The sequence below is a fragment of the Melospiza melodia genome, chromosome 6 (genome assembly GCF_035770615.1).
Source record: "Melospiza melodia melodia isolate bMelMel2 chromosome 6, bMelMel2.pri, whole genome shotgun sequence".
Lineage (NCBI taxonomy): Eukaryota > Metazoa > Chordata > Aves > Passeriformes > Passerellidae > Melospiza > Melospiza melodia.
In genome coordinates, this window is record NC_086199.1 from 2,324,886 (window position 1) to 2,337,859 (window position 12,974).

At 48.3% G+C, this 12,974-nt stretch overlaps 1 protein-coding gene across 7 annotated transcripts in view; it reads right to left on the reverse strand.

Annotated features, from left to right (window-relative positions):
• TRIM9 (tripartite motif containing 9) overlaps positions 1-12,974 on the reverse strand; it is a 70,031-nt gene that overhangs the window by 15,112 nt on the left and 41,945 nt on the right. For 5 of the 7 annotated variants that reach the window (XM_063159621.1, XM_063159620.1, XM_063159618.1 and 2 more), the window contains exons 4-6: positions 7,802-7,912; positions 6,298-6,451; positions 2,842-2,999 (exon numbers count right to left, since the gene is read on the reverse strand). In XM_063159621.1, coding sequence (XP_063015691.1) covers positions 2,842-2,999; positions 6,298-6,451; positions 7,802-7,912 — 423 coding nt within the window. The remainder of the gene's footprint in view (positions 1-2,841; positions 3,000-6,297; positions 6,452-7,801; positions 7,913-12,974) is intronic. The other 2 variants (XM_063159622.1, XM_063159616.1) reach the window with 1 other exon arrangement.

Here is a 12,974-nt window from a genome sequence, read left to right on the forward strand (position 1 = left end):
CTGTGGAATGAAACAGGGGCATCTGTGATTGGTCTCATGTGGTTGTTTCTAATTAATGGCCAATCACAGCACAGCTGCCTCGGACTCTCTGAGAATCAAAAGATTTTATTATCATTCCTTTCCTTCCTTTGAAGCCTTCTGATGAAATCCTTTATTCTATTCTTTTAGTATAGTTTTAATATATTATATAATATATTATATTATATATTATATATCTTTTAATATAATATAGTAATAAATATAAAGTAATTAATATGTTAATATATAATATATATAATATACTATAATGTACAATAATAATATAATATACAATAATATACTATAATAATAGAGTGTAATATTATGTAATGTAACATTATAATGTGATATGATATGATATGATATGATATGATATGATATGATATGATATAATATAATATAATATAATATAATATAATATAATATAATATAATATAATATAATATAATATAATATAATATAATATAATATAATATAATATAATATAATATAATATAATATAATATAATATAATATAATATAACATAATATATCAAGCCTTCTGAAACACGGAGTCAGACCCTCATCTCTTCCCCCCCGGGACCCCTGTGAGCCCCAGCCCAGGGAACAGCCTGGCACGCCTTGGGGGGCACAGGATCCCCCCCTGGGCATCCCTGGGGGCTGGGGAGGGCTGAGGCTGAGCAAGGTGGGGTTTGTTCCCTGGGCTGCAGCTCCAGCAGGAGCTGGGGGGGTTCTGCCCCTCTGCACTGCTCAGCTGGGATCCCACATGGAACTCTGTCCCCAGATCTGGGGTGCAACATCAGGAGGATGTGGAGCTGCTGGAGAGAGCCCAGAGGAATCCATGGAGCTGGAGCCAGGCTGGGAGAAGAAAAGGCTCCAGGGAGAGCTCAGAGCCCCTGGCAGGGCCTGAAGGGGCTCCAGGAGAGCTGCAGAGGGACTGGGGACAAGGGATGGAGGGACAGGAGCCAGGGAATGGCTCCCAGTGTCAGAGGGCGGGGATGGGTGGATTTTGGGGATGAATATTACCAGCAGCAAGCACTGACCTTGTCCTCCCCACACCCATCCTGCTGGTCCCTTCCCTGCAGGTCCCACCCCTCAGCTCACTGTGGGTGAATTCAGAGTGCACTGGGCTGCTCCTGTGCCTGCCCTCCCTCCGTGGATGTGAACGCGCCAGGATAATTATTGGCGTGTTGGATCAGAGAAAAATCATATTTTAATTGTGTAATTACAGCAATTTAAAAGCCCTCAGGCCTTAAACACCTCTGCTTGCTGGCAGCTGGCAAACCATGAGGCTTTCATGGCAATTAGCATGCCTTGCATTAAATATTCAGCAGCCTAAAAATATGGATTTTATGGAATGGTTTGGATTGGAATGGACCTTAAAAACCATCTTGTTCCACTATTGCCATGGGCAGGGACACCTCCCACTATCCCAGGCTGCTCTGAGCCCTGTCCAACCTGGCCTTGGACACTTCCAGGGATCCAGGGGCAGCCACAGCTGCTCTGGGTAACAAGAGCTTCAAACTTTGAGTTTCCAAGTCCAGGTGGCCACGGGAAAGGCATTTACACCCCCTCAAATCAGCCTGCACCCCAAACCCCACAGTGTGTCTGCACCATCTGCTTCCCTGGGCAACCCAGCAGGGAAGACAGGACCTAAAAAAATAATATGAGGATAAATCTTGTGGCAGGGAATCCCTGGAGGCAGAACCCCTCAAATCCTGTGAAAGGGAATCCCTGGAAGCAGAACATCCCACCAATCCCATGGCAGGCAATCCCTGGAGGCAGAACATCCCCAAATACTGTCTCAGGAATCCCTAGAGGCAGAACATCCCCCAAATCCTGTGTCAGAGAATCCCTGGAGGCAGAACATCCCCATAAATCCTGTCTCAGGAATCCCTGGAGGCAGAACATCCCCCCAAACACTGTCTCAGGAGTCCCTGGAGGCAGAACATCCCCCAAATGCCATGGCAGGCAATCCCTGGAGACAGAACATCCCCCCAGTCCCATGGCAGGGAATCCCTGGGGGCAGAACATCCCCCCAGTGCTGTTGCAGGGAATCCCTGGGGGCAGAACATCCCCCAAATCCCATGGCAGGGAATCCCTGGAGGCAGAACATCCCCCAAATCCCATGGCAGGGAATCCCTGGGGGCAGAACATCCCCCCAATCCCATGGCAGGGAATCCCTGGAGGCAGAACATCCCCCCAATCCCATGGCAGGGAATCCCTGGAGGCAGAACATCCCCAAATACTGTCTCAGGAATCCCTAGAGGCAGAACATCCCCCAAATCCTGTGTCAGAGAATCCCTGGAGGCAGAACATCCCCATAAATCCTGTCTCAGGAATCCCTGGAGGCAGAACATCCCCATAAATCCTGTCTCAGGAATCCCTGGAGGCAGAACATCCCCCAAATCCCATGGCAGACAATCCCTGGAAGCAGAACATCCCCAAATACTGTCTCAGGAATCCCTGGAGGCAGAACATCCCCCAAATCCCATGGCAGGGAATCCCTGGGGGCAGAACATCCCCCCAGTGCTGTTGCAGGGAATCCCTGGGGGCAGAACATCCCCCCAGTGCTGTTGCAGGGAATCCCCAGGGGCAGAACATCCCCCCAGTCGCATGGCAAGGAATCCCTGGAAGCAGAACATCCCCCCAGTCCCATGGCAGGGAATCCCTGGAGCTGGAACACCCCCATAAATCCCATGGCAGGGAATCCCTGGAGGCAGAACATCCCCAAATACTGTCTCAGGAATCCCTGGAGGCAGAACATCCCCAAATCCCATGGCAGGGAATCCCTGGGGGCAGAGCCCCGTCCCAGACGCGTACCCTGAACTGGCCGCCGTTGCCATCGTCCAGCTCCAGGATGTATCCCTCCACCTGCACGGTGGACAGCGGCGGCTGCTTCCAGGACAGCGTGGCGCTGTTGTTGTGGGTGCAGCACTCCTCCAGCTGCAGGATCGGCGGCGCCGGCACTGGGGACGACACTAATCACCAATTAGTGCGATTAGTGCGACCCCGGGGGATGCAGGGTGCAGTTCCTGCCTGGGTGCGACGGCAGCAGAAAGGATTTTTCTCCCCCTGAATTCCTCCCCCCTGCCAGCCTGGTGAAGCTGTTCTGCTTTATTCCCGTTTTCTAATTGATTTTGGGGAATTATGGCAGCACAATGTGTCTGTTTTGAGCTGCCTGGACCTTCCATGAAGCCAGTCCCAAACCTGGAACAAATCTCCCACAGGTTCTGGGCTTATCTACAGCCCTGCTTTTCCCTTCAATAAATCCACTGCAACAAAACTGGGGGGGCCGAGCACCCCCTTTGGCTGCCATCAGCTGCACTGGGGACAGAAAGGACTGCCACGGATTTTCCTGCTGTGTTTGGGCATCTCCACATGTCCCACAGCCCACTCCTGCTCTGAAAAGCAAGGGAAGAGTGACAGGGACATGTGCCCTGACACAGCTCTCAAAGAGCTGCTCATCCACCATCCTCATCCTCACTGCCCAAAGTGACAAGAGCCACTGGAAGTAGACATGGAGGAGCCAAGGATGCCTGGGAAAAAGCTGGATTTGCCCAGCATTCCCCCTCTGTGACTCCTCCACCTCCTGGGCTGCATCCTCCAGGCTGACTGAGGGTGTGGGATGCTTTGGGATTGCTCTTTATGGAGGCCTCAGGTGCTGCCCTCTCTCCCCTGGTGCTGTGACACAGATTTGGGATGCAAACCCAACCTTCTGCAAGTCTGCAAAACCAACAGCTGATTTGCACAGCCAGGCTGAGCTGGGAGGATGAGGAGGAGGGATTTGATAAGAGGAGGGTGGGCGGCTGAACCAGCAGCAGATTTGCTCTTATTAATTAAAAATAACCCTCTGGGCTAAACTGCAGGAAGGGAGGGCAGGAACACAGGGATGTGAAACAGCAATCCAGCCCTCCCTGGGTTTGCTATCCAAAAATATTCCTGACATTTCAGATGAACAGCCTGGCTAAGGAAGAGCCAGCACGGGCAGCTCCTCGCTGCCACCAGCACCATCAGCTGAGGATGCTCATTGTGGTGACAGAGAAGAGTGTGGCCAAAATCCTGCCTGTCCCTGGCCCCTGAGACACCCTGGGCTGTGCAGACAGCTCCTGGGCCAGCAGTTCCAGCTGTGGTGGGGGGAAGAGCAGTGCCAGAGCTGCAGCTGGCTGGTGGCTGAAGGTCCAGGCCAGGCTCAGTGTCCCCCTGAGCCTCCCTGTGTCACAGCCCCTCTGCAGCTCTGTCAGCTTCCCTGGGCTTCCCAAACCCCAAATTCCTCATGGGCTGCAGCAGCCCTTGGTGGGACAGGAGAAGGAGCACAGAGGGAAGGGGGAACAGCAAGGAAATAGAGAAAAATAGAACTGGAATAGAATAGAGTAGAATAGAATAGAATAGAATAGAATAGAATAGAATAGAATAGAATAGAATAGAATAGAATAGAATAGAATAGAATGCCAAAATGATGATCTAAACCAACAGGGAGGTGAGGGAGGGAGGGCAGAGCCCAGGCTGGGTGACCTGGCTCTGTTTGCAGGGACATCTGCTCTGTGACAGATGCTGCTGAGCACGGGGATGTGAGGAGAGGTTTGGGAAAAGCCTTGTGCTGCTCTCAAAAGAGAGGTCCCGACCTGCAGAGCACTTTTCAGTGCACTAATAACTTTGTCATAGCACTTTTTAATGCACTAGTAAATGTTTAATGCAGTAGGAGTGCTTTTCCAGGCAAAGCCAAACCCCTGGCACCCTGCTCTGGCACACAGATGCCCAGGGATGCAAAACCCCCAGGAATGGGCACAACTCTGGGTCTGGGGTGCCCAGCCCTGCTGGGAGGTTGTTGGATTAGGCCCTTTTCTGACCCAGAGATGGGGCAACTGAGAGGTGTTTTAAAACTTTTATTCCATTTTCAGTCTCATGAGAAGGGTGAGACAATAGAGATGTTGTAATTCACACCATCACAATCAGAAGACAACTATTTCCTAATTACAACACACTCTTAAGTGTTTCTTGGCCTATCAGCCTTTGCTACACCATGGTGTAAATGCCTTAAAGCCAATCATCTAAAATTACCCCTTGTGGGTCCTACTATAATACACCTTTTATAGTTCTCCAAAGTATTTAGTTTAATTAGTTTAATTTGCAAAGCCAGCCTTTGAAACTTGTTTTTAGTTCCATTTTTCTCTTAACAATCTTTGTCTTACTCTATAGCATTTCTAAGTCAGCATTTCTCATCTCACAGTTTCCATACAGATGCACTCTATGACAGCCTTCTGTTAAGCTTGGAGAATTCTCTATGAATTAATATCTTACAGGAGGGGAGAAACTCTCCTTTTCTGCCCTTCCCCTGGCATGGCAGCTCCCAGCAGGAGCAGAGCTGAGCTTTGGGTTGTGTCCTGGATTGCCAAACAAATTGTTTTCTGTTTGCCATCTGTATGGCACTTGTCTTCTGTTCATTGGGCAGTTTTCCTTATCTCTTCCACAATCACTCCTCCCTCTGGGGAGACACCTGCTGATAACAGCTATTGAATGTCCCTGCATGGCTGATAAGAACTACAGCATCCCATTGGGAGATGTGAGCCCAGGGGGCGGAGCCAAGCATTCCTGCCTGGATATAATCTGGAGATTCTGGAACACCAGCCAAGCATTCCTGCCTGGATATAATCTGGAGATTCTGGAACAGCAGCCAAGCATTCCTGCCTGGATATAATCTGGAGATTCTGGAACACCAGCCAAGCATTCCTGCCTGGATATAATCTGGAGATTCTGGAACACCAGCCAAGCATTCCTGCCTGGATATAATCTGGAGATTCTGGAACACCAGCCAAGCATTCCTGCCCGCATATAATCTGGAGATTCTGGAACACCAGCACGGCTTCTCCACGGGATTTCCCAGAGGATTTCCCTCTTCCCCTGGATCTCCAGAGGAAGACTGCACCCTTCTCCAGGATCCCTGCTCCAGCAGAACCACCCTGACACTGCAGGAGGGCTGAGCCACAATTCCAATGGGACTGCTGCCAACAGCCTGACCCACAGGGTGTCAGGTTGGGTTCTGACTCTGTCAGGGTTGGTTTAGTTCACTGCATTGTTTATTTTATCCTTTATTTTCTTCCCTAATAAAAAACTGTTATTCCTGCTCCCATATTTTTGCCTGAGAACTCCTTAATTTCAAATTTATAACAATTTGGAGGGAGGGGGTTTACATTTTCCATTTCAGGGGAGGCTCCTGCCTTGCTTAGCAGACCCCTGGCTTTCCAAACCCAGGCAGGAAGGCACTGGAAGGATCCTTACCTTTCATCTGCACGAAGTCCAGCTGGTGGATGGACTGGAGCAGAGGGGCATTGTCCAGGTTCAGGTCGAAGTCCGTGGTCATGCGGGGGGTGAGCGTCCCCTTGCCCCACTGATCCTCGGTCATGTGCACCCTCCTGATGAGAGCATCTGAGATCTGCAGGGCAGGAGCAGCCTCAGCTGCCGTGGGTGTGTCCCATGCCTTGTCCCCACCCTGCTGTCCCTGTCCCTCTGCCTCCCAGGCTGAAGGCTGGGATGTCACACGAGGTTTCCAGCATCACTCTTCCCTGCAGGCTGGGCTGGAGGAGGAACCCTGGAGTGCTGGCTGCTATTTAATGGCAGGGTTTTGTGCTAAAGTGTTGGAAAACCCCAGTTTTACAGAGATGGGGCAACTGGGAGGCGTTTTACAAGATTTTATCCCCTTATCAGTCTCATAGAAGGGTGAGACACAAGAGATGTAAAACTCAACGCCATTCCATCAGAAGCCAACCTATTACCTTAAAAATGTTTTTCAGCCTATCAGCTTTTGCCACACAATGCTGCTAATACTTCACCCCAATCACCTAATTATTTTTCCCCACAATGTGTCTCTCACAGTTCTAATTCTCTAAAATGTCTGGTCTTTTTGCAAGGCCATAGTTTGAAACTTGTCTCTAGTTCAGTCTCTGCAATGTCATCTCTACTCCATGGCCTTCCTAAGCCAGCACACCTCATCTCAAATCTGCACACAGGTGTACAAGGCTGTGTGAGCTTTCTGCCAGGCTTTGAGAACCCTTTACAAATCCATTTCTCACAGCAAAGGGAGCCCAGGAATGCCTGGTGTGTTGGTGTCTCAGTGGAGAGCCAGGAGCACGGTGTGATCCCTGCTCCAGAGATGCACCATCCACCCCCTGATGCATCCCTCTTGACAGGAATGGTGGATTTGTCTTTACTGTGGGTCTGCTGATTGATAAAATTAGCACTGGGAAATAAACAATGGGAAGGATTCCACTGATTGCTGAATGGAAAAATATATTTGCCTTTAGAAATAAACTTTAGGTTTGCTAATAAATGAAATTAGACATTGAAAGATGAAAGAAACAATGGGGAAGAAAACCCCCTAAATTATGTAAGAATTAAAAATTAAAAGGGAGGGTTATACATTAGAGGGAAATCTCTGGTATCAGGTGTTTTGGGAAGTCTGTACCTCAGAAATCGGGAAGAGAGAAGGGAAATGCAGCCAGGAAACTGGGATAAAAAGGAGGCTGTATCCTCCAAAATTGTGAGGGATCCTAGGGGAATGCCCCATGGCCTCTCCCTTTATTTGAATAGAGCCAAAGGACTGCTCTGTCTCCTTTTTGGACATAAAGCTCTGGTGTTTGTGGATTAATTTTCCTGACACTCTCCTCCAGAGATGTCCCTGCCCTGCTGTGAACGTGGAGCTGACCAGAGGCAGATCCCTGGTTTTATGGTGCCATCCCCCCTGGAGAAGCCCCAGCCCTGCAGCACCCCCAGGCCCCAGCCTGACCTGCAGGAAGCCACTGGGGTCGTTCTCCTTGATGACCTCCAGGCAATATTCCATCAGCCCCGTGGTCTGGCGCAGCTTCACCGTGCAGTGCGAGATCTGGTCCCTCACCACCTGCAGGGGACAAGGACACCACGGTCACCAGGGCTGGCCAACACTCACACACCGGGCTCCAGACCCTTCAGAACCTGGGGAACAACAGTGCAGAATCACAGGAAGTTTTGAAGGTCCCTTCCAACCCAAAGGAATCGTGTTCCATCCCCTTCCATGGCAGGGACACCTTGCACCATCCCAGGTTGCTCCAAGCCCTGCCCAACCTGGCCTTGGACACTTCCAGGGATGGGGAATCCACAATTTCTCTGGGCAACCTGTTCTAACAAGCTTTGTTCAGCCCAAAATCATCATTAACACATATAATTATTCAAAGCAGGAGGGCAGCTCCGTGCCCTGCCTTTAATTAAGCCAGCTTCCAAATGGCAGCTGGTGAGCTCCATGCCAAGGAAATGCCAACTTCCATGGATCCAGAGCTGCCCTATCCATCCCTGGGCGTGCAGCCAGGTTGTGGGGCTGGCTCTGGGGCAGTGCACTCATGAGGATGAGGAGTGACTCTGGCAGCTGCTCTTTGCCAGAGGGATGAACACATCACCTCCCACAGCTCCATCCCTGAGGATGTGTTTGTGATGCTCAGCAGCTGCAGGGACCATGCTGCAGAATTCCCTTTTTTTTCCTCCACAGACTGGGGGATGAGCTCTGAGGGAAAGGAGATAAATAAATAAAATAAATCCAACTCAGCCTGGATTGGGGCTGCCCAAGCTCCACATTAAGGCACCTCTTGCACTCACAGCTCCTTCCCCAAGGAATCACATTCCAGCATCCCAAGGGTGAGGTTTGCTGGTGCCTCAGGGCTCTGCTGACCTTCCCTGAAGCACAGCAAGGAGCAGAGGGCCCAGGCTGGATGCCACAAGGATTTATTTGGATGCCACAAGGATTATTTTTATATATTTATTTGAAGCTGGCTGCTCCTTCACGCTGAATCCTGCAGGTCCAGGATTTCACTGGCAGAGCAGCTCAGGAAGAAAGATTTTATTCTTGGATGAATGTGCTCAAGTGCTCACAGAAGATTTTTTATTTTCCACTTGTGGAAGAGCTTTAAAAAGCTGTGTACAGCCCTCCACTGGCACTGAACAAAGCTGTGCAGCTCTGTGGAGTGTTACAGAGAGGATGAGCTGTGAGGATGAGCTTGGCAGCTGCAGCCAGATGGGAAAAGCTGCAATAAACAGGGATGAATGTTGTATATGTGGGGTTCCAAGATGAAGGAAGGAATGAGGAATTTGACTCCATGTTCTTAGAAGGCAAATTTCTTGTTTTATTATATAATATATATAATAAAATAATATATAGATTTTTATATAAATTAAAATACATAAAATCTATGTAAATATATAAGTATTTATATTATAAATATATAAGTATTTATATTATATTATATTATATTACATTACATTACATTACATTACATTACATTACATTACATTACATTATATTATATTATATTATATTATATTATATTATACAGAAGGGATACCTACAGAAGGCTAGAAAGATACTAATGAAAACTTATGACTCTTTCTAGAGCCTCCACAAAGCTTGACCTTGATTGGTCATTAAGTCAAAACAATTCACATGAAACCAATGAAACAATCACCTGTTGGATAAACAATCTCCAACCACATTCCAAAGCAGCAAAACACAAGAGAAGCAAATGAAATAATATTGTTTTCCTTTTTCTCTGAGGCTTCTCAGCTTCCCAGGAGAAAAATCCTGGGCAAAAGGATTTTTCAAAAAAATATGAGTGAGTGCCACAGATGGACATTCCTGGGAGCTCAGTGCCTGCTGCTCCTCCTGCCAGCACTGCTGTCTGAGGGATGGGCAGGGGAAAGGAATTACAGTGAGGGAACCTGTGAGTCCTGCAGGGCCATCACGTGTTGGTTAATTAAAATTTAATCACCTCTACTTAATCACCTAGCAGGAAGAAAAGAATTACCAGCCTTGCAGCTTAGAAGTAAAGATTCCTTCAGGTTGGAAAAGCCCTCAAAGACCACCCAGGCCAACTGTCCCCCCAGCACTGCCCTGGTGGAACCCTGGGAATTGCAGAGAATTTCAGATTTCTGTGCTGACAGGCTCTGACCCCCAAGAGAACACTGCACTGACCTGAGACTGTAGAAAAAGCTTCCAAAATTAAATGATAGAACTGAGATTATGGGTGTGGACTTTGAATAGAAGTGTGTAGCATCACAGAGTAAAAAATGTAGAGCTTAGAGTTTTAAAATGTAGTAAAAAAAATATATATAATGTCGTAATATATATATAATGTAATAATATATATAAAAATATATATGTAGTAATATATATATATATATATATATATATATATATATATATATATAAAACAAGACAGAAGTTTTAAAGCAGAAGCTAATCCTTCATAAGTTTAGGTAATATTGCGTAATTGGATAAAAATGTCCATACTGTGGGACATGAGTAGTTAGTCATTAAGTTAAAAGTAAAAATAATTTAATAATTGCTTAATTAAACAGTTTATCTTTAAAAGGCCTTGTAGAGAGAGAGATATGACTCCATTTTTAATATGGTAAAGTGCTGTAGAACTCAGGGCTTGTGAGACTTTGACATAGATAAGAACCTATACACATCTGAGTTCAAACACATCTCACACTATTAACCACAACCTTAACAAAAAAAAAGAAAAAAAAAAGAAAAAAAAAACCCAAACCAAAACCACAAAAAAGAAAAAAAAAAAAAAAAACAAAACAAACCCCTCGCAAAAAAACCCCAATAAACCAAAAACAACAACAACAAAAAAAAGGAAACAAAGAATCCACATTGACTCAAGTCCTCAGGTCCACACGAATTTTAAATCCCTCCAGGCACGGAGATCTTGAGCACCTGTGTCAGGGCTGGACAAACCTTTCCATGAATAAATTTTCCCTACTACCCAATCCAAACCTCCCCCTGGTGCATGTTGAGGCTGTTCCCTTTCATCCCGTTCCCTGGGAGATCTGGGACAACGCACAGCTTGTGACAATTGCCATTAAATGGCACTCTCCAGAAGAGCTGCTGGGATTTTGAGGGAGCAGCCATTCCTCGCTGCTTTCAGCAATGCCAGGCTGTGGCAGAGGGAGGAAGGGATGCAGGGTGGACAGGGCAGCAGAGGGAGCTCCCCTATTGCTCCTCTGGCCCTGGACACTGTCCACAGGCTGGTGGAGATGCTCTGACACAGAGCTGGACCTGCACAGGCTGGGTTTGGCTCAAACACTGCTCTTGTTAGAGCGGGGAGTTCATTCAATTCCAGTTTGTGACGCTTGAGTGCACTGGAACAGCTCTGCTGGCGTGAATCACACAATTCCAGGATGGAATCACACAATTCCAAGGTGGAATCACACAATTCCAGGATGGTTTGGATGGGAAAGGATCTATAAAAGCCACCCAGTGCCACCCCTGCCATGGCAGGGACACCTTCACTGTCCCTGGTTGCTCCAAGCCCTGTCCAGCCTGGCCTTGGGCACTGCCAGGGATCCAGGGGCAGCCACAGCTGCTCTGGCAATTCCAGCCCAGCCAGGAATTCCCAATTCCCAATCTCCCATCCATCCCTGCCCTCTGGCACTGGCAGCCATTCCCTGGCTCCTGTCCCTCCATCCCTTGTCCCCAGTCCCTCTCCAGCTCTCCTGGAGCCCCTTCAGGCCCTGCCAGGGTAAAGCAGAGCCAACAGCAGCTCCTGGAGATCCCACTCCCACCCTGACCTCCCTGGAAGAGGGCAAGCCCCTGGATTTCCCTTCTCAGTCCCCCAGGACAGGATCCAGAAGGTGCAAAGCAGCTTTTTGGCTTTGTGTGACCCCTCCTGCTCAGGACTCGTCTGCCCCCTGGAAGGGTTTTTGCCTGTGTGGATTTTGGGTCTCCCAGCTGCAGACCGTGAGATAAAACCAATCTGTGGGGTCCAGCTCTGCTCTCAGGGCTCATCCTGGCTGCACCAGCCATGGCAGAGGCAGGATTTGCACTCCCTGCCTGCTGGGAAGGGGATCCCACGTGGAATGCCTGGAAAAGCCACCCCGACCCCTCTGTGGGGAAACACACGTGCCACTGGGAAGGCAGCAAAGATGGGATTGCTACACCAATCTTCTTATCTTCTTTGCAGCTTAAGTCTCTGTCTGCTTTGCCCAGGATGATGAATTTGTGAACCTCTCCCTGCTGGAGCTGCTGCTTTCCAAGGATTTCCAGCAGAATTGCCATCTGCTGCCTCCAGGAAACAGCATTTGCTGGGTGAAGACATAATAAAAGCTTTTTTTCCTATTAAGGTGGTCAAAGACCAGAAAAAAAGAGGCTCCAGCAGCAGAGACACTCCAAACTCCCAGGGCAGCCTTTTCCAGGTGAATCCAAAGCTGCAGCCCTGTCTCAGCCCTTCTCTAACTCTGATCCCCTCAGGGATCCAGCATCACCCATCTGGAGAACCAGAGCATAAAACAGCATTTTAATTTCACCATCTCCACAAAAGCCAAAAGCAGAAATCCAAGTTGCCTTCACCAGCGCCAAAGTGCTTTTAAGGCAAATAAAAAGGATTTTTGGTTGGGATCTAGTGGGGCTTTAAAGGAGAAATGGGATGGACACAGGGCAGGAAGATCCCATCAGTCACTTTGATCAGTAAAATTAAAGGTCTTAGAAATAAGACATCAACATCTCTCACACATTTGGGCCTGGTCTAAACCCAGTGGGGTCACCAAAGCCAAAATATTTTCCATGTGGCATGAAGCCACTTGAATCTTGTGATTCCTAAGCCACAGAACCCTGGGATTCTCCTCATGCAGGAGGGATTTGTACTCCCTGGGACCCCAGAAATGCAGAGTTTGTTGGTGGAGGGAGCTGGAAGGGAAATCTGGGGGTTCCTCTGCCTTGGATTTGTGCAAGAGCCTGTGCTGGGCTGAGGGGCAGGCTCTGGGGCCAGGAGGCACTCTCAGGAAAACCTGGCACATCCACAGGGGTTTGAACACATCCAGGATGGTGATCCCACTGCTGGCCTGGAAATCCATCTCCATGAAGAAATTTTCCAATCTAAATCTCTCCTGAAGCACCTTGAGGCTGTTTCCCTTTGTTTGCTCAGAGAAGA